Source organism: Myotis davidii, unplaced genomic scaffold (genome assembly GCF_000327345.1).
Source record: "Myotis davidii unplaced genomic scaffold, ASM32734v1 scaffold404, whole genome shotgun sequence".
Taxonomy (NCBI): Eukaryota; Metazoa; Chordata; class Mammalia; order Chiroptera; family Vespertilionidae; genus Myotis; species Myotis davidii.
In genome coordinates this window covers 1745802-1773624 of record NW_006295824.1, presented here as the reverse complement: position 1 = coordinate 1773624, position 27823 = coordinate 1745802, and the positions used below count along the sequence as shown (strand labels likewise).

The window sequence follows — 27823 nt, the reverse complement described above, 5'->3', positions numbered from 1 at the left end:
TGTGAGCCAGACCAGGGGCTGCACCTAGGGATTGGGCCTGCCCTCTGCCACCCAGGAGCAGGCCTAAGCCAGCAGGTCGTTATCTCCCAAGGGGTCCCAGACTGCGAGAGGGCACAGGCCCGCTGAGGGACACCCCCTCCCCCCCGAGTGCACAAATATTTGTGCACCAGGCCTCTGGTATTTAATAAAAGCCATCTCCACCATCCCCAGTAACTCCCTTGCATGAGAGTCTAATTTGCTAATTAGACTGATGATACCTGTCTTCACTGTACATTTTGGATAATTAGATGTTGCAACTGAACTACTAAGAGAGAATGGACCCCTCAAAAGGGCAGTCAGTTAGGTCATTATTTTGAGTCAAAGCAACCAAATTATAATTACCAGGAATTACAAACTAGAGGAAATTATCTGAACATTTAGTGTGCTCAATTTGGGGTCAAACCCCTTGTGTTTAGCAAATTCACACCATACAATTCTATTAGTACATTAAAATAGGCTTTGGTAAAAGGAAAATACACACAATCAAAAAGTTTACATAGAGGGAAAGGAACATGTGGAGATAGTCCCCACTGAGTTCCAGAGACTTTCCCAAGAAACTAAAAAGTGTGAAAGTCTAAATCCAAAGTTGGGACAACCACTCCCAGGTGACCTAAGCCCTTTGATTCTCACTGTAGGACACCTGGGAAGCGACTATCATCTAGAGCAGTGGTTCTCAACCTGTGGGTCACGACCCCTTTGGGGGTCGAATAACCCTTTCAAGGGGTCGTCTAAGACCATCGGAAAACACGTATATAATTACATATTGTTTTTGTGATTAATCACTATGCTTTAATAATGTTCAATTTGTAACAATGAAATTGGGGGTCACCACAACATGAGGAACTGTATTAAAGGGTCGCGACATTATGAAGGTTGAGAATCACTGATCTATGCTATTATAAATGGTAAGAGTTATTTTTTTTTACAGCTGCCTAGTATTCCATTGCATAGATGTATTCACTTGCACATTCTCTCTCTCTGTCTCTCTCTCTGTCTCTCTCTCTGCCTCTCTCTCTCTCCCCCTCTCCCCCAATCAATAAATTTAAATAAAAGAACATGAGGCTTACAGAAAGAACTACTTTAATGCACTCAACAAATGTTCATGATCTATTTCCAATCCCCAATGACTGTTGGGACACTGTTTCCAGGAGACAATGCATTCTGTGATCTAAACAACTGACAGACAAATAAAGCTATAGAATGACACTTGTACCACTAATCCTGTACATTGGTGATACAGAAGGATTTCTGTGCCTGAATAAATTACAGTAATGAGATTATAAAGGTTTCTTAAACACTTATGACCGTGGGAAGTCCTGGCAGAACTCAGTGCGTATAAGACTGGCACACATAGAGCTCTTGACCACTTACCACTCAGTCACTGGCTTTGATTGACCACCTGGATGGTGAGTGTCTGTTTTATTTCCCTAACAAGATAGCCAAGCTGCAGTGTTAGTCACAGGTGGCGCTGGGTTGCATAGCCCTTTGGAATCTCTCTTTGCAGCATACACAGAGGGAAAGCAGGGAGAAGGAACCAAAGGGGCAGTAGGCCCTCTGCTCAGCACACATTTCAAAGCAGAGAGAGAGAGAAGGTGGAGCCAACCTGTTGGTTGAAATATGGCAATATTACTATAAAGCCATATGTGTTTGTTTATTGATGGTCAAAACCTTTTTAAAAAAAAATAAATAGAAGCTGGTGGTTACCAAAATTTCACCAAAAAAAAATAGAAACATCATTATTTTTCATTTCTCAGGCTCAGTATTCTCAAAGGTACTTCTGATGCTAGAAATGCTACTTTTCTTCTTAAGTACAAGTGACTTACTGAGGTCTCCACTTAGTGACTTAATAAATGTTTGTTGAATGAGTACTGTCAGGTATTTAACCAAAGCTTGATTCTCCACCACACTGTAAGAGGGAATGAAAAACACCACTATTCTCTATATTTTGTAGGTGAGGAAATTCAGGCTCAGAGAGTCTGCATGACTACTCATACATTTCACTGTCACAGACCTGCCCCCCCGCTCCCAACCCCCCAGGTCTGTTCTGACTCCAAATCCTGTCACCTTTGCTTTTTATAATCTGACCTCCATATCTTTGTTCATTACAGGAAAGAGGAAATAGAGAGAACATATTTTGAGCTAAAACACTCTTGTAAAAGGTTCCACTAGTATTCTTTTATAGTAAAAATGAAAAAGCTAAATTTTTTTTTTCACTTGACCCATTTGTAAAACAGTTTATAGGGCAGTCAAAAAAAATGGAATGGGTTTTTTAAAAAAACTCTACTACATTAATACTAAAAGGAAGCAATAAAAATAAAAATAAACCCTTAGGTACAGAGAAACTCCAATGCAGAGTACTTCTGACATCTGTTAAACTGGGTAGTAGGGAAGGGATCATACATCCCTACATGAATTCCTGTTGCTACAAATCATAGGGAGACTTAGTAATAATATGCTTTTGATTGCGGACATGCAGAGAAAGTTTGCAAGTGAAAACTAAAGAAGATACTGCACTAAGGTTCTGTTTCAGGGAACATTAGACTATACTTTTCAGGAACTCCAATGAAGCCCTCCTAATGTCTTAGAAAGGGGAAGGTGAATGCAGAGGCTGTCAACTATATGAGTTCATATCCCACAAAAAGCCACCAAATGCACTTACTTGGCACAAAAAGAACTGAGAGATTGATGCATTTTATCACAGCCAGTGGGAAATGTTTGATTCTATAAATAAGTTATCAGAGACGATTTTGTTTTTAATCAGGCAAAAAGAAAAACACAAAAAAACACAACCTTTCCAAATTTTTGTTTTCTAATCTTAAATAGCTAAGTTAAAAAATCATTGTTGTTGATAGCATCTGCTCTTGCCTCTCTATATCTAATATTCACAGAAAGTCAGCACTTTTTCACTTCAAATCAGCAGCCAGATGCCGGTCTTACTTACCAATTTGCTATTACCTTGAGGGCAGAGGGGACAAAGCTGTTAGGGTCTTGTTAATTCAAGAGATATATTTCCTTTTTGTTGTATTACATGCATTATTTTCAACACAGAGAATACTAGGCCACGAGCCCATAAGCTGCAATGTTCATTTGACTTTACTAAGCAGGCAGGGTTGGGGGTGCCATGCCCTTCTGGGCAGGTGCAGGCCGGGAGTGGCTGGTGGGCCTCTGGCCAGCAGAAACTGCACAGGAGAGCTGTGGTGTGTCCCTGTCTGCTACCGTGTCCAAACCGATGGCAGGGTGTGCAGTTTATGAAGCACTTTGGAAAGTGTAAAGTATGACACCTTCTCAGCATAACATCTTAGCGCTCCCCCTCCGGATGAGGAGAGGAGAAAAATGGACGCAAGCTTTGATTCCTCATTCACATGCCCTCCATGCACAGACACCTGTAATGCGGCTGCAACTGACATTCTGTGTCCTCTCTGTGCATTCTCCACTTCCTCCCTAGAACACTTGAAGGAGAAGTTAGAGGAGTACATGGCCCGGTTTTCCAAAGTGAGGATCGTTCGCACCAAGAAAAGGGAAGGGCTCATCCGGACCCGCCTCCTGGGGGCATCCATGGCCAGAGGAGAAGTCCTGACCTTCCTGGACTCCCACTGCGAGGTCAACGTGAACTGGCTGCCCCCGCTCCTGAGTGAGTACACAGCTGATGGGGCCTCCTGGCATCTTTCAGAAGGAGTGCGGGGTTTGCTTCCACCTAGTTTGCAACCTACAAAGGCTAAAGACCCCCCTCCCGCAATTTTTACAGTGGGAGCCTTGAATTCTACCTTAACCCCTGCTGAGGACAAATGGGTAACTAGAAAACTGCATTAAAATTGCCATTTTGGAGAATGTCATCTGTAATCTATCGTATGGTTTGAAAGGTTTTCACTTATCTTAGACATGCTCTTTGATTGTAGTTGTGTTCACTGGGTAAATGCTAAAAGAAAAAAGTATTCAAAAATACTATCTATGACAACAGTACGATTAAAATTCACACATATACCTCGCCTACACATGCACAGTTTAACAATTAGTACAGGATTATTAAGAGATGAGGAAAGAAAATTATTCAGTCCCTGAATACAGTTGAATTATAAGCTCCCTGGCATTGTCTAGGGTTTATAATGCCAGTTCTTTTCACTTTGGCACTAACCTAGATCCCTAAATAGAGAATCCATGTTTAAGCAGAACCCCCTCAAACACTCAGGGTTGGGATCCAAATGACACGTCTAACTGCTCCTAATATGATTACAAGGAGGGAAAAGGCTCTCTGTGACATTGCACTCAAAAGGTTAGAAACTGGAAGCCATTCAAGTTCAAGGTAGAAAACCAATGTGTGGCTCAGTGTGAGCTTGACTATTTTTTTTAATGTCACAATGAAGTCAGATATAAAATCTAGTCGTGGGTAAGGGACAAATTGTAAGCTTGAAAAAAAAAGTGTGTTTCCAAAAGTTCCTGCTGGGTGCATATTGTACTCCTTCCTATTGTTCAAGATTTCACTAATTCAATTTTTACTGTGAATAATCTCTGGCTTTGGAGCTAAAGCCAGTAACAACTGCCTTCACAATAGCTGCCTTAGAGGGAATGATTTGCTATTGGCTACTGTGTAGGATTTCAGCTAGAACCAGCAAAGAGCCATTAGTAAAAGACAAGGCGGGGGCGGAGAGGATCGATCGATCTATATAGGATTAAGAGCAGAAAAGGTCCATCAACTAACAAACACCCAACCACATTGCCCAATCCACACACTCCTGCACAGGTGACTGCCCAGCCATCCTAATCAACAGGAATGTTTCAGTGCTCCTGCAGCTACAGACTCCTCTGAGCTTTTAATTAAAAATACTTTGTCCAAGGACATAGCAATTTAGAGTTTCATCAGCAACAGTGAGATTCCCTCAAACGGAATTTGATCTATATGGTGTGGAATACCCAGGGAAGTCAGCAAAAGGCCTAATTTATTTATGAACCACAGCCCTTCCTAAATGCCAATTATCAAGCCTCTGAACGTTCGTATGAACCTAACAAGAAAGAAAATAGATGGAAAAAAGAGAGAGAAAAAAGAGAAACCCACTTTTTCTCATTAAAGCATTTCATTTCCTGTGGGCCTGATGGATAAGAAATGATTCAAGCTCAGGATCACTATCTTTTTTTATTTTCCTTTATCAGTGTCTTGACACATCATCCAAAATGAAAAAACAGGCGGAGTCACACAGATTCTTGGCTCATTTGTCACCTTGGGATTATACCTGAATTTCAATTTCCCATTAAGAGTCTGTTTTGTTTGATCCCTGGAAATTGAAATGTAGGCATAAGTCTTAGATGAAAAATTAGTCATGCTGCTTTCACTCTAAGCGAGTATGGCTGGATGAGAGCTGAAAGGAAATTTGAAGGGAGAGTTGACAGTTAATTTAACAGAGTCATTCTCTTTGGGTCACCTTGGGACTCCTTGTTGGTCAAGGAACTTGTAAATCAGCCAGATTCTGAATTTGATTGAAGAAAGCCACTGAAACCTTCATACGAAATACCTGCAGGGGTGATAGGAGAAATATGTTGGACACAGTAGTGACAGTCTCCTCTGTCAACGACATCTATGGGGAAACACCATTTAGATAAAGATTAGAATCCATTATGAGGCTTGCCCAGGTGAAAAGGGATGCTTATAGAGCCCTTAGTGGAGATTAACTTGATATTAGTGCTGGGGGGGTCTCTCTGTCTTCTAATTAGCTAAAAATAAAAATAAGAACTCCAGGCTCACTAAGACCAACATTCCACATTCCCCTTACCCTGTTTTTTTTCTTTCCATCACATTGATCACCTTCTAACATACAATATAAGTTATTTATTTATTATGTGTATTGATTTCTTTATTCCATTCCTGAAGACATGGGTTTTTGAGATTGTTATTCACTGCTATATTCCAACATCCTAAAAGAGTGACTGGGACAAAATTTCTATTCAGCCAGTAATTGTTGAACTTGAGTGAATAAACAAACAAATGAGTGAATGAAAAAGCATGTAGCTCTGGATGGGAGATCTTTCAATGGATTCTGTGGTTTCCACACCCTGGCTTATAGGTGTCATCACAATAATGTTACTGAAATAACCAACCCTCATTATATCTAAACAATATGATTTTTTAAAGCATATTTTATTCCACATGCCACATTGGGTATTCTGAATAATCATTGAACAGATGGTCATACTTTAAAGTTCTGCCTATCGGATAGTATTAGCTTGGTATAATAAATCTTGACTAAATGCACATTCTTTGGAAAGAAATACTTCACATGTAGCTATTCTAGGTGAGAAAAGCATGTAAATGCCAGCTATCTGCATCGACTATTAATATCTCACAATAATAATATCTCCATGGAAAAGAAAGGCGCTGGAAATGGAAACGATAGCACCTTTCTGCTACATGAGAACACGGTGGCCAACAGGAAAGACCACAGGTTTTAGTGTTGGACCACTAGGCAGAAGTTGCATCCCAGTTCTTGTTCTCAAGAGACCAGTGACCTCTGACAAGTTATTTAACTTCTCTGAGCTCAGTTTCCTCATATGTAAATTGGGAATGATAGTAATAGCCACCTTACAGGGTTACCAGGAGGATTAGAAATAGCATGAGCTCAAATCCCTAAGTAGTTGCTCAAGAATATAATAGAATGTAGCAGGAAGCATAGCAGTAGCATCAGGCCATCTAATATATTTTGAGGTATGATGAGAGAAAATAAAAATGGATAGCTTTAATAAACAGAGTCTATATCAAAGAACAGTAGCAAGATAGGACTTGGCAAAATCTCTGTAAGCCTGAGAGCAAAGAATTCTGCTATCAACGTTTAGGGGCAACAGCCCTTAAAACAGCGGTTCTCAACCTGTGGGTCGCGACCCTTTGGGGGTCGAACGACCCTTTCACAGGGGTCGCCTAAGACCATCAGAAAACACATATATAATTACATAATGTTTTTGTGATTAATCACTATGCTTTAATTATGTTCAACTTGTAACAATGAAATTGGGGGTCACCACAACATGAGGAACTGTATTAAAGGGTCGCGGCATTAGGAAGGTTGAGAACCACTGCGTGAGATTAGATACTAAAAAAGCCATGATGTTAAATATTTACATTTTGGAACCTCCGGAAAGCAGGCCAATATTTTCTCGGCAGGCTCTAGCTGTATGCTTGAAGGAACACCAGTGCTGTTTATATTCCACACACGTTAGATGCTCTATGGAATGACAGATTGGGGACAGGTCCGAGCAAAAATGCGACAGAGGTAAAGCTAAATGGACTTCTGCAAGTCTCTCTGGGACATAACTTTCTGAAAAGAAAATACAGCCAACTAATTGTGCCTAATCACTGTCCCATCATGTTAGGTCCAGCATTCAAGCAGAGATTCCGCAAAGTGCTCTAAGGACAACAGGGAACCGGGCTGCCAGCATTATGCATTAGGAGGGATCTGTAGGCTGCTCTTTGCTGAAAACATGATAGATGACCTAGGCAGGCATGTCATTTCCTATTTTGTGCTTTCATTTTTCAGACCAAATTGCACTAAACCACAAAACCATCGTGTGCCCCATGATCGATGTCATTGACCACAATCACTTTGGGTATGAGGCACAAGCTGGGGATGCCATGCGAGGCGCCTTCGACTGGGAAATGTACTACAAAAGAATCCCCATCCCTCCAGAGCTCCAGAGGGCAGATCCCAGCGACCCTTTTGAGTGAGTAGCAGCTGAGGGAGGGGCCCAGGGAGAGAGGGCAGGTAATTCATTCCAGGGTGTCAATGGAGGACCCGTGAGAAAAATGACCTCTAAAAAAATGGGATAACACAGATGGAAACAATATGAAAAACACTGGAGAAAGGTCAGACCTACATGCTGTAGAAAAATCAACATGCTGCGCTAAGTGCACGGATCACTCCTTCCCAACCTTGGCTAAGTGTGCGAGGAGGTGTGCAGATGTGAAAATCAAGGAAATGCAGGGTTCACAGAAGAGGGAACGCATATTCTCCTTTTACATACTCCCGTAGATGTTTTCTTATGTTCAGGTTTCTCTATTCTTTTCACTTTATTATTTAAAATAACTATTTTGCTCTTCTTTTGGGAATAAATGATATGAAATACGAACTAGTATTCAAGCCTGTGTTACACCCTGTTGGGAACTGCCCCTTTATGAGGAAGCAGTGCTCCTGAATGGGTGTCCTCATAACTTATCTCAGGATAATCAACCAAAATGATGTATCCAGATAAATAATCTTTGATAACCCTGCCACTAATTTAGATTCTATATAGATACGAATTTATAATAATCTGTTGATTTCTATAAAGCTAAGTCCTTGTGTGTTTTTAATGTGGATATGAGAATTATCATGTCAAGAAAAAAGAAGAAAATTCTTTTTTCTTGACATGATAAAACAGAGCTTAGTTGGACAAACTGTTAGAACCATAAATGCTAAATGATGAACTTTTTCCAAAGTTAGTCCAGGGATTGCCCAAGGCATATGATTATCTATTCCTTATTACTACACCCTTTTGCTCTCATTAAAATCTTTGTAATTTAAAAACTATTACATATTTTTCTTTAGCGTAAGAAAAAAGTGATCAAGGCTTTGTGCACTCTGTCAGCATCTGCTTCAGATGCAATAAAATCACTATTGTCTTTTCATTAATAATCTGGGCTATGAAAGTTTGCGGTAGAGATGCTCCCGGCATCACTAAAACTAACACTTTAAATTACAATAAACATCAGGAAAACGTTTTCTCCAATTCCAGTCTTTAGAAAGACAAACTGTTGGGAAAGCAGAAGGGATTTCAGAAGACATTTGCTGGATAAAAAGAGATAGAAACCATTTAAAAAAAATAATAGCATGAAGAATACTCATTAAGTATTAAATATTCAAAATTTCTGAACTTAGGCCTCTTCAGACTCTCAAAATGCTAGAGAGGTTTTTAGAAGAAATAGGTAGACCCTTTATCACTCTTCCAAATGCTTTGGCCAAGATTTCAAGGATATGCAAAACTGCTAGAGACATTCTTCAGCGACCTAAGTGGAGGGGTTTCTATTAAGCATTTTAAATGGGCCTGGCAGAGAGATTCCCTTCAGACTTCCTGGCAGACGGGCTGATGGGGGGATTTAAAGCCAGGTTGTGGGTTGGGAGAAGATACAAAAAAATTCTTAAATACAGCGGAGTTGTTATTAGATGGCAGCTGACAGCATAGCCACAGTCCAGTTGTTACTTTCCGAGGCTGTCATGTTTCAAAGGCTGGAATTCATCCATGATAGCTTTTCAAATACTGTAATAGGACTGGGTTAGAATGTCCTTCTAAGGGGACTTTATTTCCACTTAGAAAGACTTTACTCCGACTGTAGTAGCAGAGTGGAGCTCCTGCTCTCTGCAGAAATAAATGGGTTCCAAATACTATCAAGGGGATCTGAAATTGTAAAAGTATTCTCAGCCCCCGCACTGACACTTGAAATGTTTGTCAAGTAGCCATCACAATATCAGCACCTTGTTTAACCCCAGAGGCTGGCAGGCTTGGTCCCTTTCAGGATTAAATTACCTCTTGTTCCTGTCACCTACTTAGGTCCTCATCGTCCTGTCCAAATTGCATTCCTCTTTGAATCCTACTGCCTTTCTGCTTTAAATCCACTTGATGCCTATGAATGTGGACACTTTAGCCTTTTATAATAAATTTAGCTTCCAGGAGGTGTCCACTTTGATGTTAAAAACTGCATTTGCCTTCCCGATTATAAAAGAATGGTTACCCAAAAGGCCAGGAGCAGCGTATCAGCAATTCCATTATCAGCAGTCACCTGAGTGTGCTCATCAACAGACGTGCTTTAGGCTAAAACTTGCTTCCCGGATATAAAGCTTTAAGATCCACAGAAGGAATGCAGTCTATCTGTGTATCACTCTCACAGTATTTAATGTTTCAAGAGGCTGCTTCATGGGTATAGGTGGGAGGAGGGGGAGAGGAGGCGGAAAAGATAGGTAGAAAGGAACTCAAGAGTAATATATAAAAGGGTTGCAAACCCCCGGACTTTTCAACAATATATGTGCAAGCATTACCTTCCTGTAGCAAGTTGGTCAAATGTCCTAAGTGACAAGACTTGAATTGTCTCATTTATTCTGCCATTATTTGAGTTTTTCAGTGACTATCTCTATTGACCACAGTAGTGTTTTTCAACCTGCAATACTTGTGAAAATAGTGGGGCATGAACAGTATTTAATTATTGAAAGTTTCAGAATATTATATAATATGTATGTATAAGTATTACTTCTCAAATATTTGATTTCATTTATAATGTACATATGCTCCTGGGTCGTAATATAAACTGTACTTCGCAATATAGTTCATTAACAGAGTTTAAAATCTACTAACTTCCTAACTAGGAATCAAGGCCTTCATTATTCTAACGAGGAAGAAAAAGGAAAGGTCACAGATAACCTTGGACACGATGGAAAAATTACTTATATTTGCAAAGAGCTCTAGTTTTCAGGCAAACTGTTCCTAGAATATGAGAGAAAATGCAATATTCATAGTTCAAGCTATTATATGGCAGACACAATTCTGATTGGATTGGATACATTTGATAAATGTTCTTTGTCTTTAAAAAATATATTCTCCTTTTTTTGGTGGCATATCTCATGATGTAATGCTTTTAGGAAATGCTTGTTATGGTTATTTGTGGTTTTTAGAAGGTCTCCTTATTCCTGGTTTATCTCTCGTGCAGGGCACTTAGGAATGTAAGCCCTTTCCATGTGGCAAAAAACATTATGCTCCTTTAGTTATGGTGACAAAGGGAAAGATGTTCATTTGCATTCTAACCACTAACTTCAACATTATCTCAGCATCAAAAGTTTAGAAAGGACCAGAAGAAATGACTTTTTCCAACTTCCCTTTAGCCCAAGCAACCACTAAACAATGTCTAAGACAGATGACCAACATTTGCTTGAACTCTTCAGGGACATAATATTTTTGCTGCCTCAAAAGACAATCCATTCTATTAGACTAAATGACAGAAAATTGTTGCCTCCTTGATTGCAGACTGTCTAATTCCTGTTTGATGATAGGGCTGTTAAAATTTAAAAACAGCCTATTCCTCCCAAAAGGGGAAAAAGAGGAACTTTTTCCAGCTCTAGTCCCAGAACCCTATGAAAGAGCATGCTCATTGATGTAACTGTTCAATACATGTAAATTCACTTGACTACTGTAGTCTCATCCATGTTTCCCCAACTTGTTCACAAAGACAGTGTGAAATAGTCCACCCAATATATCCGATACTCAGGCCCTAATACATGAGTCTGTCAACCATAAAAATACAGCTAATTTCTAGGGAATTGCACTAGAGATCATGCTTCCTTTGCTAAGTACTCACAATCAGTTCAGCTGTCCACTTAACTTTGCAGTTTCACTGTATTTTTTAGAACCCACCCCTGTTCTGTCTTTGAAATGTAGAAAAATTACTTTTACTCTGTCAAGCTTCCTCGGACAAATCTCCACAATTCCTCAAAGACTTCTCAGACTTAGAGTTTTGATCATCGTGGATAGAATTAATACACACAATCATTAGTGAGGACTGGCATTCTCTATTTTCTACTTCTGTGTAACACCAATTTCCAAAATTTTAAAAGTAAGGATATCTATGCTTGGGAGGTGAACTTCACAGGCCACAAATGTCCAGAAATCCCAGTGTCTACGGACACATCCGTTTGAATTCAGTAACTTCTCATTGTGGCCAGCTGCCTAGTCCAGAAATATCCTAGGACATGGGTAACAATGTCCATGACCTGTTGTGAGGCACCTGAAGGTTCACACTTCAAAAACCCAAGGTCCCCTGAGGTCTAAGGACCAAATATAGAATCCCTGTGGCCTGATTCTGCAATCCAGGAGTATGAAGCATAGCTCACACTAGTATGGATAACATTCAACCTCTGTTACAGAGGAGTGTGTCACTGTTTCATGGAAGTGGGATGCCTTCAAAAGATTTCCTGACAGTATCTCCCTTTGTTCTTTCAAGCGACAGAGAGCAGAGAGATTCCTGGGAACTTTCTGACTCTCTTTTCTATGCAGCAATATGGCCAACACCATGAGAAAGTCAGTGTCTCTTGTATAACAAATACAATATGCTAAATTTAAGGTTAGAATGGAATTGAATCAGAAAAAAAATGTGCAAATAATCATAAGTTTATCAAGCTATAAACTATAGAGACACTTCAAATTTATACTACAGAGCCTAAGTAACTTATCCAGTGTCCTAATTAATATATTTAACAATTCATACTAGAATCTGGGATTACTCTCTCACCTTCTGGTGCTGCATTCTTTCTTCTACACCATGAGGCGGGGCGGGGGTGATTAAGAGTTGTTATATTTCTACTACTATGAGTCAGGCATGGGGCTAGGAAATGTGCTTATATTGCTGACTCATTTAATCTTTGTCTCAAGTCTGTGAAATAAATAATACTGTCTGCATTTTTACAAATGAGGTAATTTAGGCTCAAAAAGGTTAGGCAATTTTCAAAGTTTATATAGGAAATCTGAAGAAAAACCCAGGCCTAAGGATTCCCACTGTTCCATGGGAATTGCCACCTCTCTTTTTACTCAGAGAAGCTACATCCTCTAAGCTTAAGGAATAACCATGTTCAAATAGAAAAAAAAAATAGAGAATACAATAGTTTTTTCTCAAAGCAGCAACACATAATGGGAAATGAGTATCAGAAAAAAAAAAATAGAGAATACAATAGTTTTTTTCTCAAAGCAGCAACACATATTGGGAAATGAGTATCGCAAAGCTAGAAGCATCAGTGGCCTTCACCAATTCTTGCTACAAGACTTGTCTCAAGATATGTTCCCTGTACAGGACACTGGGTAAATCAAAGTCATTCCAGCATCGCCTTATACAGATAGAATGTTCTTGCACAAGGTGCCTGGTGGAAGGGTATGAGTGGGCTGAGATCTAGCTGGTCCCTTGCTCAGAAGACCATTGACCCAAACTTGGGCTAACCAGCCTTGAGGAAGTGGGGCTCTTTCTCCTTGGTGGGCAACAGAAGCTTCACCTTATTAATGCAAAGAAGAGAACAGCAGATTGAGGATCAAGTTACTTGCTGCCTAGAAGGAATGACTAGCTTTGGTCATCTTCTTGATTGCATTCATTGACATTCAAGATATTAACATCCCACTTGGGTATATTGCAGTGGGGATTGAACTGTCCCTTAGCTTACTCAGAATTTCAAAGTAAAGATAATCGCTTACTCAAAACTTCTTGCGTGTGGGTTTTGACTTAATATTGGTCATTATGAGTTTAATCAAAATTAGTAAGCAATGAAACTGACTCCCCGTGCAAATAGAGACTGATCTAATTATGAATTTAATGTCAGATGTAAAGAAAAGTGATAACGTTAAAGATCTTCTCTACTTTCACCTCTGAGTTGAATTGAGCATTGCTCACCTCCTCCCACCCCCTTATTTTTTTCCAGCTCCTATTGAGCCACCTCCAAAGCCTGGAGTATCAGTTTGGTAGGATGGGAGAACTTCACTTATACTCTACTTCTCAAGCTACATCATTATTCTCACAGTTTGCTGTAATCTTCAAGCAATTGTTTCCAAACTTTCCCCTTCTCCTCAAAAAGTCAATTGTTGCATACAAGCTACCATAGTATGAGCTGCCTCAGTCTCCAACCAGATTATTTTCTACAATTAAGATTTTGAAAATATAGTTGCAAATTTTTGAGGTGATTATATTAGAGAGTATATTCATTGATTTAGGCTAGGGATGAGTTCCAGGAGAGTGAAATCGGACTTTAGCTCTCCAAAATCCCAACCACAGATCTCGCCTAAACTTTCCATTATTCCAGAAGTCCCTCAGTTAATCTAACCAAATAATCTACTTCATTAATGCCATTTGTCTAGTGCTTTGCAGTACGTACAGCACTTGCGCATTATCTATCTGACCTCTTGAATGATCTTTTGGTGTAAGTAAAATAACTATTGTTTTTTATTTATTTATTTACTTACTTATTTTATACATTTTTATTGATTTCAGAGAGGAAGGGAGAAGGAGAGAAGAAAGAAACATCAGCGATGAGAGAGAATCATTGATTGGCTGCCTCCCGCATGCCCCATACTGGGGATTGAGCCCACCACCCAGGCATGTGCCCTTGACTGGAATCAAACCTGGGACCCTCAGTCCACAGGCCAACGCTCTTTCCACTGAGCCAAACTGGCTAGGACTATTATTGGGTTGCTGTTGTTATTTTTTAATTTTGCAAATAAAGAAAGTGAGAAGCAAAGAAATTATGTTATAAGAGGCAAAATCAGGACTCCAATCAACATTTTCATTCACTCATTCAGATTTCAAATGTTATGTTTAGTCAATAATCTCATTACATTCAAATCAATGCCTTCTTTCATTCATTCAGACTTTAAATCCTAGAGTTAATCAATACTTTTCTTTTCCCCTCCTCTCCTTTGGAAGAGAAATGTAGGCACCCATTAAGTGAAGTAGTTTTATCAATTGATGTTTCATTAGTGAGTCTGTAATGAGAGCAAGAAAGGAAGCAGATTGCCTCATTCTCCATACTGTGTCCTTATTGCGAGAGCAAACTGGAGCTGATAGGTTGCAATGTCAGCTTTCAGTTTCTTCCTGATGAAGGAAATGTCAACAATGCCAGCTTCTAGTCTGCTTATAACAAGATCTAATTCAATATTTGACAACCACAAAAGGACAAAATATTTAGGGAAAAATACTGTCAAATTTCTAAATGGTGTTCTAATCTACCAAGGATGAGAATAACAGAAATGGCTTGAGGGTCTTAAAACTTATCAAAACGTTGAAAAAAACCAACCTCCCCCAAAGGCCCAAAGTGAAACTCCACTGAAGATTTCTTTTTGAGGGAAACACCGAACATAGGCAGAGATGTCCCAAAGCAAACTTGTTAGTCATCCATCTCTCCCCTTTGAAAACTCCCTCCCCATTGCTGGCTGGCACACTCTGTGGTTGTCTGGAGGAATTACCATCTAATCAACAGTTCTCTCCAAGGGGTGTGAGAATGCTTTCCCTCGTCAGAATATGCTCCCCAGAAATGACTATTTCTTTCCTCCCTCACCCTGGGGGCATGATCTTCACCTCAGCAAGATGGACCCTATTACTTTCTCCTATTTTTAGCACCCAGAATAATATCAACAAAATTAATTCCTAAATTAACAGTCGCTACCATTATTTTGTGGGTGCTGCCCTGCTCTTCTTTCCTTTGCCTTGTTCCCTTGAGATCTCTGAGCTCTTGAAGTGACCCTGGTTTTTAAGTGCCCTCTTCTTTTTTTAAAAATATATTTTATTGATTTTTTACAGAGAGGAAGGGAGAGAGATAGTTAGAAACATCGATGAGAGAGAACCATCGATCAGCCACCTCCTGCACACCCCCCCACTGGGGATGTGCCCACAACCCAGGCACATGTCCTTGACCGGAATCAAACCCGGGACCCTTCAGTCCGCAGGCCGACGCCCTATCCACTGAGCCAAACCGGTTTCGGCAGTGCCCTCTTCTTTTAATCCTCACCCAAGGGTATGTTTTTCTTGACTTTTAGAAAGGGAGGAACATCGATGTGAGAAACGTTGATCAGTTGCCTCCCGCATGTACCCCCAATGGGGATCGAACCTGAAACTTCAGTTTGTGCCCTGAACAGGAATTAAACTGACCACCTTGTGGTGCACAGGATGACACTCCAAACATCGGAGCCACCCAGCCAGTAGGTGCCCTCTTTCTGATTTCTGACCATGTGTTTGGACTGTTGAACTTCTTGTTTCTGTTCCTACTGCCTTTAAGGGTCACTCCGTCACAGGAGACCTGGTAGGTTATGCCATTTCAAAAGGAGGTAAGACCTAGTGCTCCATCCGAAGATAGAATGTTATTCCTATCTGCCCATCATTTGGGACTGTAGCCCAGGTAAAACCCTGGGACACCCTTACCATGACTTCTGTTCTAACTGCCCGCCTCCTTGTTTCTTGGGTAACATCTCCTCTTCAGCCTTGGACTTCTGACCCATTCCTGGTTGGGCTTCACTGCTACCAGGTTAGTTAGCTTCTCCATAGCTAGGTAGAGACTCAATTCTTCACCCCAAGCTCCTCTGGGCAGCATCAGTGGTCACCTCTGGACCTCCAGTGCCATTCAATAGTCACTGATAAGCCTGCATCACTTCAGATTCAGCAGTGGCTTCCCATGTATTAAAGAATTGAGGCATGCACAAACTTGAAATGATGACTTTTTATTGGCCATATACCTGTTGTTGTAACCATTAACCATTTGCTGTGCTTCCTGCACAGGTTTTCTGAGTCCATCTTTCTATCACAGGTGTGGTAACCGCTGTGTCCCCCCTCCGCCCCTCAAGATGTGACATGAGTCTACCAATATGCCCACCTTGTCTGGACTGACTTTTCAGTTCAGTGCTCTATAATATCAGCACACTGTGTCCAGATTTCTCGTTTCTGGCTCCTTTCATCAAAGCTCTGCTATCATTTACCTAAAGAGGAAGCTTCCATGCTCCCATGGAACTATCGTCACAGCTCCCCTTCCTAGTGCCCAAGGTTCAGCAACATTTGCTCTGCCCATAATAACATCGTACTGGAGCACAGTAGAAACAAGCAGAACCCTCTGCCATTGACCCAACTTTCGCCTTCCTTCCCAGAGAGGAATATGGACCCAAGGTCTGGCTGTACTCGGCATTGCTTTCTCATCTGAGGCTCCATTGCTCCAGCTCTGCTATCGCCTTTACTTCCCTTCTCAAGTCAACAGCTCCTGCTTATTTCCCTCTAATCATTGCTAACATGGATACTAGAATGGAAACTCCATGAGGCCAGGGAGGACTGTTTGATTCACTGTATTCAGCGGTGCATCACTAGCACCTAGTACCAGCACATAACAGGCACTCAATAAACATTATTTGAATGGGTGAAATAAATAGTAAGTTCAGGAGTGGAAGTGGTCCACCAAGGCTATGTGTATTTGAAGAAGGGGTAACAGGTTTTTAGCAAAGGATACTAGCTGAGAAAACTCCTATGGCACAGTATTTGCAAATCACAGTATTTGCAGGGTCTCACCCACAGACAAGTTTGAATACAGGGGACATTTTTTAAGAGGAGTGTTGTATAATAAAGAAAAAAAATATGGTTGAGACAAAACTTCAGAAGGCCTTTATTCTTCAGGTAGAAGGAAGAAAGATGATAAAGGAATGTTTTAGAAAACACTGTTCGGTAGCAAAAGGCTGCCTGGAATCATCTATATTATGAATGACAATCAGAGCCATTTTTAAGACCACAATTCAGGAGAAAACAATATCTTTAACAAAGAGGCTAGTTCTTAACTAGATAATGATATTGATCTTTCAGTTCTGTCCATTTCTAATGAACACCATGATGCTATAAGAATCTAGGGATATCTGTTTTCCAGACACCAACTGGAGCCCAATGGGAGTTGTGGACCATGAGGGAGCTAGCCAAAAGGCCCTGTTGAGGGTAGGGCTGTGATGGGTCAGTGGATGTGGTGATGATGGTCTTATAACTGCAGGTAGATAAGCATCACAAGCCTGGAGAACATGTACACATCTGAATGTCCCAGTAAGAAAACTAAATTTTACATGTGACGTTCTGATGATGTCTTAAAAGTTTATATTAGAAGAAATGATAAAAACTGGAGTTTTTATCCAGGAATCAGTGGGCAGTGGTCTGATGGTACTGATATGAGGCTGGATCTGAACAAAGAATCGGGACAGAAAGGTTTATAATTTGACCAAAGAGCTAGGCCAGCCGTGGGCAAACTACGGCCCGCAGGCCGGATCTGGCCCATTTGAAATGAATAAAACTATTGAAAAAAAAGACCGTACCCTTTTATGTAATGATGGTTACTTTGAATTTATATTAGTTCACACAAGCACTCCATCCATGCTTTTGTTCCAGCCCTCCGGTCCAGTTTAAGAACCCATTGTGGCCCTCAAATCAAAAAGTTTGCCCATCCCTGAGCTAGGCAGTGGTCAATTGAAAGTCTCTAATTCTGAATTTCTCTGCCACAAAGAGAGATATATAATTATATTATCATTATTATTATGTTTTTATTTTATGTTATGACTAGAAGCCTGGTGCACAAATTCATGCACCAGTGGGGATCTGCCCCTTTGGTGGTCAGTGCACATCATAGCGAGTGGTTGGGTGGCCTTCGCATATCATTAGCATATTACGCTTTGAGTGGTTGAACAGATGACCAGACACTTAGCATATTAGGCTTTTATTATATAGGATAATTATAATTTTAATGATGATGATGATTATATATAGTTATATATATGCAATCATATAGCACATAACGATATTTTGGTCAATGATGGACCACATATACCATGGTTTCAGTGTGGCTCAGTGATTGAACATCAAATCTTGCACCTGAAAGTGGCTGGTTTGTTTTCTGGTCAGGGCACATGCCGGATTGCTGGCTTAATCCCCAGCAGGGCATGTGCAGGAGGTAGCAGATCAATGTTGATGTTTCTCTCTCGTTGAGATATATATATATATCCCTTCTACTTTCTCTAAAATCAATAAAAAGATCTTTTAAAAAAAATTATAATAGGGTTGAAAAGTTCTTACCACTTAATGATGTTGTAACTGTATAAATGTAGGACAATGTATTACTCACATGTTTGTGGTGATGCTAGTATAAACAAACTATTGCCAGTTGTATAAAAATGTAGCACATATGATTATGTACAGTACATAACCCTTGATAATAAGCAACTATGCTACTGATATATATATATATTTTTTTTTGTACCGCCACATGCTGTAGAGATCTGTAGCCTAAGAGCAATAGGCTATCCCACACAGTGTAGGTGTGTAGTAGGCTACACCATCTAGGTTTGTGTAAGTGCACTCCACGACAAAATCGCCTAACGATTCAATTCTCAAAACATATCCCTGTCATTCAGTGATGCATGACTGTATCAGTTTTGCTTGTAAATCTCTTTAAGTTATTTTTCAAAGAAAGTGGATACATGTAAATAATAGGAGCAAGAAAGAGATTAAGCCTTGCTGTGAGTCTGTGCTGATGTCTTCTGAGATGGGTGGCCTTCATTCCAGATCACATGTGGGAGTAGGTGAGCGTCTCCATCTGTTCAGGCTGCTATAGCAAAATACTATATACTGAGGTTTATAAGCAATCGAAATTTAGTTCTCACTGGAGGTTTATAAACAACAGAAAGGAGAATGGGAAGTCCAAAGTGAAGGTGTTGGCAGATTTGGTGTCTGGTGGGAGCCAGCTTCTTGGTTCAGAGCCAGCTGTCTTCTTGGTGTGTGCTCACCTGGCAGAAGGGGCAGGGAGCGTTCTGGTGCCTTTTTCATAAGAGTGCTAACCCCAATCCCGCTAGAGACCCAGTTGCATGGTCTAAGTGACCCCTGGCTTTGATCTGTCCAGCCCCTATTCTCAGAGATTGGTCCTTTTACCCTACATCATGGTTATCCCTGTCTGGCCCTCTAGATTTTAACTCTCATCTACCTACCACTTGCCCTCCCCTCAAACATTCAAGAACATTTGGCTCCCCTCCATACCTATGCAGGATGATCTGGGATCTAATCTCATGCCCCAAGTCTAACTAACCACACCATACCACCCATTCATTCTAATAAGCTGCCTTATGCTGGTCAAAGTCTCTGGGCTTCGGGTAGTCTCCTGTGTTCTTTGGCTTGTTGATGAGTCATTCTAATCCTCCAATGTCTCTCTTTTTCTCTCTCTCCCTTCCTCCCTTCCTCCCTCTCTTCTACTCTCTCTAAAAATCAATGGAAAAAATATCCTTAGGTGAGGATCAACAACAAAAAACACAACAATAAAATCTATAATAATAAAAGCATAATATGCTAATTAGACCAGACATCCTTCCGGATGAAGCTAGGGCTGTGAGGGAAGCTCAGGTTCCAGGTGCCTCCCAGCAGCTGGAGGGAAGCCCAGGTCCCAGGTGCCAGAGGGAAGCCAGTGCCGGCAGCCTGGGGAAGGAAGGCCTACTCTTGCACGAATTTAATGCACTGAGTCTCTAGTAATAAAATAAGATAAATGTAGTATTACACGCAGAAAACATATAGAAAAGAGAAAAAAACAGGGGTTGGTTCATAAGAATGTCAGCAGAGAACAGGTCTGCCTGGCTGGTTGGCTGTGTCCTTACCACTTCATACGCGGACTGCGGACTCGGGCACTATGTTCTCCTTGCATGAAGACATGAACAAATAGTATGTGCAGGGATACTCTGTGCTAGATCTATCTTTCCACCCATCCCGTGGCCCCTCATTGCTAATCAGGCTCTGTTGTCTGTTGCTTAATTTCTGACCCACAGCAGCAATAGAATTTAAAATATTTATTAGATAGAAAGTGGAACTACAGACACTAGATCCACAATAGGATGATTTTTCTTGCCTTCAGAGTGAGAAAATACACTAAAGACATTTAAATGCATTTTTATACACAGGTGAATTGGAACACCATAAATAATGACTTTTATTAATCACAATTGAGCAATTTTCTATTCGTTGCCTTTTCTGAGAATAGTAAATAATAGATATGCCCTTTAAGTAATAGATTTCACAATTACTGATGTGCTTCTAATCTTTGCTTCTTGGTATCTAAAATTTTAACTAGGTACACTCTGAGAACTATTTTGTGGCTCCTCTAACATATAATTCTTCTTAGTCTGATGAATATTTTCTTTCCATTGTATTTAAGAAATTCCCTAGAAGTCATGGATAACTAAACAAAATCTTAAAAACTAAATTTAAAAAAATCGAATTCTGCATACTGTGCTAAGTTTATAAAATAAACTAGAATTCTGAGCAGCTGAAATAATTCTTTGAAAGACACGTGATCCAATAAATATACATATTTATCTATGTTACACATAAGTTACCTAGAACTTCCACGTTCAAATAAATTCCATAGAAAGACCATTTTCTCAACTGAAGTCATATCCACAGGCCAAATAATTTTCTCTTAACTAACATAGTATAGTGAATCTAATATAGAAACAAAAAAAATTCATTAAGACTAATGCATATACTAAAATAGTTAAAGAGAATTTTCCCTAAAGATCCTCTTTTGGTTTATATTTTCAAGGGTCAGGCATAGAAGAATGCTTATATAACCAGGGCTAAAATTTCCTGCCTGAGGAAATATCTGAGATTGATTGGCAGTGAAAAGATGAGTGGTAGATCAAATCTTTAGAAAGGCCATATCTTTTTTTATTTTAGAATTATTGTAGAAATCCAACCTAGAATGAGACTCTTGTTGCTGTGATACTAGTCAAAAAAAAGTCAAAATTACAGTTTGCTCAGGCTATTGTTTGTGTTATACCGCCACCTGCTGGGGGAAAGGGTAACTTGTAAAAGAAAGCATTGGCAAAAGGTGGATATCTTTCTTTTTGCAGAGGTTTTGACTCTTAAAAGTAATGCACACTGCAAATCAAGACAAACAGCTTCCAGGACGAATGTCCAAAAGTGTCCCAAGTTAAAGAAGGACAAAATAAACCTTGATTGTAAAATCAAGCAGCCACCTTGTGGCATTATTTAGAGGTGAGTTGCTGTAGTGACAAAATCTTTGTTATCCCCGCTAGCAAAGTTCTCCTGAAAGAAAGTGGAGACCAAAAAACAGTAGGTCCTGCGGTTGCTCAAGGACACTTTAGGGAGGTGTGAGGGGATCAATGGCTGGCACTAAAGATAGAAGACAAAAGTGGGAATCAAAAGGCCTGGATTCGCTCTAGACAGTTTGGCTCAGTGGATAGAGCATCAGCCTTCAGACTGGAGGGTCCTGGGTTTGATTACTGTCAAGGCTGGATCCCAGCCCAGAGGCAACCAATCAGTGTTCCTCTTATTGATGTTTCTCTCTCTGCCTTTCCCCCTTCCTTCCACTCTCTCTAAAAATCAATGGGAAAAGCTCCTTAGGTGAGGATTAACAACAATTTGCCATAGGAATACTGAGCACTTGCTGGCCAGTCCCATAGGCTGCAGTTTATGCATTGTGGTCTAGAGCCCAGCATGGTAAGACATAAATGAAGCCTTATCGCTGCTCTCTCTGCTTGTCTGCTGACGAACACAGAGACACAAACACTTACAGCACACTGTACAATGCATCGTACAGTGGAGGCGAGCCATACTGCTCTGAGTTAATCTGCCAAAAGGGACTGGGGCAGAGAAACTGGATGGGTGAGATCTGGGCTGCACCTTGAAAGATTAGCACAAACGGAGAAAGGAGGTGGGTGAGTGTCAGGGAAACAAAGGAGAACAAATGGCTCCCAGGGAAAGGAAACTGTGTAGAAGCACGAAAGGGCAGTAGATAGGAAACAGGAGTGGAGTAGCGGGTTCGGGTGAGGTGTGAAGGGCCAGCCAGAGGGGCGTCACAGGCTGTAAGTAGGGCCAGAGCCCAGGGTGGCCACTCGTTTCATTTGTCATCTTGGAAAATTACTTTCTTTCTCTGGACCTTGGGCTGCAACTCCATATAACACAAGGGCATTGACCTTGATGGTTGTTAATGTCCTAAGCACTAGGTGCAAATCCTAGCACTAAAATAGTCGAAAGTGACTTTGGAGGTGGTCTTTCAAGTAAGTGTTTACTTCTGAGGGGGGTACGCCCATCAGAGGAGGTGTTACTGTGGCCCATCTCCCAAACCCCATCACAGGTCAAAAAATTAATCGTAGTTGCTATACTGGCTTCTGTCATTTATTGAGCCTCGTCTAACTGCCAGCTACTGTCCTACTTTTACTTTTATTGACTTTAATCCCCAAAACAATCCTCTAGCTAATAATTATCTTCATTTAACTGATGAGTTAATGAAAGCTCACGGATGTGAAATAACTTGCTCAAGGCCACACAATTAAGTGGCAGAACTGAGATCCGCATCTAGGTCCCTCTGACACCACCCTCCAGCAGTGAGGCGACTCTCAGACACATAACCATGCATCTGTCATACGAATCGATGACGCTGAAATCTGCCTGTTTCAAAGAACTCTGTGTGGGAATTGTGGGAAGTTAATTACTGACTCCCAGGTCTTCTATGAGGCTGAACTGGGATTTTAAACAGGCATGGAATGTAGTTCCACCAATACGTGTTCCCTGTATTACTACCAGGCTAACATATTTTAAATTGGACCAACCGGGTGCTTTTGGAGACTCTAAAGGACTTTCTAGATTGACTTTTTATCTCTACCAGCAGCAAACCCTGATTTAATGGCCTGTGTCTGTGATAAAGTGTAAATTACCACCATCCTCCTTAAGCTGCAAAGATGTGTGGTTGTACAAACAAAACTACCTCTGGGAAGAGGTGACATTTGCTGAGCACAGCTAACCGGGGCCAGCCCTGTGGGCCAGTCCCTGCCTTCCTCAGCATAACTCAGGCCCAGGATTGGATAAGTGCCTCTCCTTGATGTAGTTCCATTCCACCAGCTCTGCTCTCACAGGTGGATGATGGTGTGGGTGTGTTAGAGTGGGACTTAATCTAGGGCCTTGTTTCCATAGAGAGCATATCTTATTAGATCTCTTTGAAGTGAAAAGACAAAACTAGCTCTTAGCTGGGATGTTAAAGAGGCACTTCTTCCTTCTTCACTTCCTGTTTTTGCATCCCCATGCTACCAAACAACCAACGATATCCTAGGGGCCTAGCTGATGAAACCCAGTGTTCTGTTCTCTGAAGCACCCAGCCTATGACACTTCTCATCTGTTACATCAGTGTGGGTTCCCCTTTTCCCTCCTCCATGAAAACTCCAATAATATGGTAACACTAAACTAGGTTTTTTATGTTAAAATTTTTTTTCATTTAAATCAAGTCATACTAAAATATGTATATCTAAAGCAGTGGTTCTCAACCTTCCTAATGCCGCGACCCTTTAATACAGTTCCTCATGTTGTGGTGACCCCCAACCATAAAATTATTTTTGTTGCTACTTCATAACTGTAATTTTGCTACTGTTATGAATTGTAATGTAAATATCTGTTATGCAGGATGTATTTAGGCGACCCCTGTGAAAAGTTGTTCGACCCCCAAAGGGGTCGCGACCCATAGGTTGAGAACCGCTGCAAAGGAATCCTTCACCTTCTAGAACTGGGATGCTTAATTACCTACATGAATTTCTCTTAGCCTATCCGGATGGCTATAGAGGACGTGTGTGTTTGTATAGGTATTTTCTCCAAGTTGTCGGGAAGTTTTCTTCAAGTACTACCAAATGAAATGCTGTAATTTTACTTCAAAGTAGTATTGAAAATACTGGTACTCATCTTGATAATGATGCCCTACATTTGTCTAGCAATTTGCAGTTTACAAAGTAATCTCATTTGTATTTCCTATTTGATATTCCTCACAGTTCCCTGAGCAGCCTTCTTAAATATTATAATACACATTTTACACATGAGGAGACAGGCATTTCAAAGTCACATTGTTAACAAGATGTTGAGGCAGAACCTAAACCCAGAACTTCTAACTCCAAGCTCTTTTCATTTGTGAGAAATGCTATTTAGCAAATGTTCTAAAAAGAAACCAGGAAAATTAGAATGTGAAATATGTTGCTCAAAGCCAGAAAAAAATAAAAAGTACAGAAAATGATTGACAGCCAAAGTCACCTTCCAACCAACACAGCAGCCTGGGTACTTAGTTGAGGACCTTTCCCTTTCAAGTGAGCAAAACCCAATTTACACACGTAGCGCCCAGTCAGTCACCAGTGACACTATACTTCCCATCCAGAAGACAAAACAGGCTGGGTGCTTAACGTGTTCAGGACAGTTTGCATAAGAAGGAGACCGTAGGGGCTCACATAACCCAGCTGCAGAAAGAACAAGGGCCTCACTTCTGGAACAGCTGGGTCTGAGCCTTGCATACCATCTGGACTCACTTCTGTCTCTGGTCTCGGCTTCTCCCATCTGGGCGACTTCATCTTCCCAGACCCCTGGACAGGAAAGAACCCTGGCCACAGGTCGTGCTTGTCTCATCATCTCACAGAAGACTTGACTTATCCCAGCCTGGATCGCAGCTGCTCCTGCCCCAGTCATTACTGCCAGGGTGAGAGTTTGGATCAGCAGCCCCACAAAACCACGGTGTGTGTGTGTGTGTGTGTGTGTGTGTGTGTGTGTGTGTGTGTGTGTGTGTGACCTACTAGGACAAGGGTGCTCTTCTGAGCTGACATTATAATTAGTGTCTGTTATTCCTGGCCACAAGATCAGCCCCTAAACTGGGTATATAACATCTAGCTCATACAAGTTGCTCGGTAGGTCACATTTTAAAATTAAAGTCCCCAATATATTTGGTTCTCAATATTCTGGAAACCTTACGTTGACAGTTTGTGGGAAAACTGTAATGTAAGGGAGAAAGTATAACCATTTGTCACTCTGAAGATATTGCCCTCAGTGGATACCAGAGAGCTTTACCTTGAAGACAAACTCGAGAAGGCATCTTTTCTCATCACCCAGGACGATCCTAGACAGGATGGGCGAAGGGAGCCGGAGTAGATGAAATCTGCCCTCGTGACCTGAGAATAACTGTAGGCAGCCCTCTTCCATCTGGCTGTCATCCCCCCGCCTCCCTGCCCTTTGCAGGCTCCGCATCTTCTCACACTTGAGCTCCGTCAAGATTAGTCAGAAGGATTGATTTAACCAGGTACCAGTCACTGATAACTAATGTGAATATAGGTCATTATTCTCTCCTCTGAAGGAGGACCCTAATACTAATCCCTTTCTGCTGTAACAGAATGTTCCGAAGGAGTTTTCCTGATATCTAGGAAGTATGGTTTAAGCCTCTAAACTGGAGGCTTTTTTTAACTGTCAGTAAATAATGAAACTCATTATTTTCTTTGGATAAATGGTAAACACCTATGAGAGAGGGGAGAAGTCTGCTTCCCCCCCCACCCCAATTTAAGAGCAAAAGCCCCCCGAGAACCCCTTGAAGGCATTGAGAAGGGGAGTTACAAGAAGAGAGGCATTTTGTTCTCTGTTTACTGTCTGCGTAGCCTGCTGGGTGACAGAGAAGTCTCTGCCCACTCTGGGTCACCTCTGGATCCGCAAGTAGGCGTTTCCAAGAGGGCATCCCTTGGCCCAGGAGTGTCCAGGCTGGAGCAGAGAGCCCGGTGAGTGCTCTTGTGTGGAGGGGGCGGAGGCTGGAGTGTGGCTGAGTGGCTCATGACAGCAAGCTAAGAGCGGGCACCTGGAGGAGAAGCCTGTGCTCTCACTGCGTTCGCCACTTGTTAGGACGAGAACAGGGAGATTCCCAGGGCCAAGGGGGTAGAGAACCAGGCTTGCAATCTCTTTGAAACACACTATCTAGGACAGTGGTCGGCAAACTCATTAGTCAACAGAGCCAAATAGCAACAGTACAACGATTGAAATTTCTTTTGAGAGCCAGTTTTTTTAAACTTAAACCATATAGGTAGGTACATTGTTATTAACTTAATTGTTATAACTTAATTGTTATTAACTTAATTAGTACTCCTAGGGCTTAGGAAGAGCCACACTCAAGGGTCCAAAGAGCCGCATGTGGCTCGTGAGCCGCAGTTTGCCGACCATGGATAGGAGAACTGCCTGCCGAGGAAATAGAGAGATGGGTTGTATTTCTAGGTCATGAGTTAAGGGAGGTGGCCACAAGAGATCAACTGGCCATAGAAAATGCATCACTGGTGTTAGAAGAGAACCCCTGTCCTAGTGGGTAACACCCCTCCTCCTGCCCCCTCCCCCCCAACACACACACACATTCACATTTGCATACTCACATCCTGATGGAGAGAGAGCTAGTGGGTGGGCATCTACTCTGACAAAAGAAATCCAACAGCCAAGAGAGGGCTACAAACAGCACCAGCAATGTAAAATGGACATGGGCCCATTTTCTCTGATCCCTCCTTCTCCAACGGGGGGGGGGGGGGAGCAGAAGGAAAGTGAAGAGAGAAAGCAAAACAGAATGAAAAGACACCTCTTTCTACCTCCTTCACAGCTTGTGTCAGAATCACAAGTGGACGAAGCTTAGAATTGGATGAAAAAGTAAAAGCTTTTCTTTCTGATTGAATGAGATTTTTTAATACCTGAAGAAGAAACTGTTTCTGGCCGAATTCATTTGTAGCTAAAGATCTGGGACCCACTCAAGATGTCACCAAAGGCAGAAAGCGATTGAAAGCAGTGACAGGGAGCGTCATAAAGTAGTGTCCTGATTGTACCCTACCAAGTTCTCCCTGATCACTACACTCCTGTGCTGCACTGAGAGGCTCTTCTCTTGGTAAAGGAATTCATAGTAGAGCGAGCAAGTGGGAGAAGCATTGATAACTCACAAAATCCTATCTAATAAAGATGTAATATGCAAATGGTCGTTATTAACCACCAACCGCGTAAGGACAGGATCACGGATCAGCAGGAGGGTGGGGCAGAGAGCGACAGGAAGGAGCAGGGCAGCAGGCGAGAGCTACTGGAGGGCAGCAGTGAGCTACTGGCACATGGATTCATGCACAGGGCTACTAGTAGTGTGATAACTACATAACCTGGTGCTAGGAAACTCCATCCATCTGGTGATGGTTGGTGATTGATTTGGATCTTAAAGGACTAGAAGATTTTGAAAAAGTGGAGAAAGATGAAGCCACTCCAGCTATAGGCAGTATTCTGAGTGGAGCCATTCAGGCAAAGATGAACGACCTGGTTTGATTGGAGTATTAGCTTCATGGGGAGTTATTGTCAGTGTTCAAGCCAAAAGTGTAGTCGAGTCCAAAAATGAATGGTATGTTTAAATCTAATGTTAAAATTCCGGATTTTATAGTTTAAATGAAA

The 27823-nt window shown here is 41.2% G+C and overlaps 1 protein-coding gene across 1 annotated transcript in view; it reads left to right on the top strand.

The window, feature by feature from the left end:
* The window catches only part of GALNTL6 (polypeptide N-acetylgalactosaminyltransferase-like 6), a 987982-nt gene that overhangs the window by 798448 nt on the left and 161711 nt on the right, over window positions 1-27823 (top strand). Inside the window, exons 6-7 of the mRNA XM_006770738.2 lie at window positions 3485-3670; window positions 7557-7740. Of these exons, the coding sequence (XP_006770801.1) occupies window positions 3485-3670; window positions 7557-7740 (370 nt within the window). The remainder of the gene's footprint in view (window positions 1-3484; window positions 3671-7556; window positions 7741-27823) is intronic.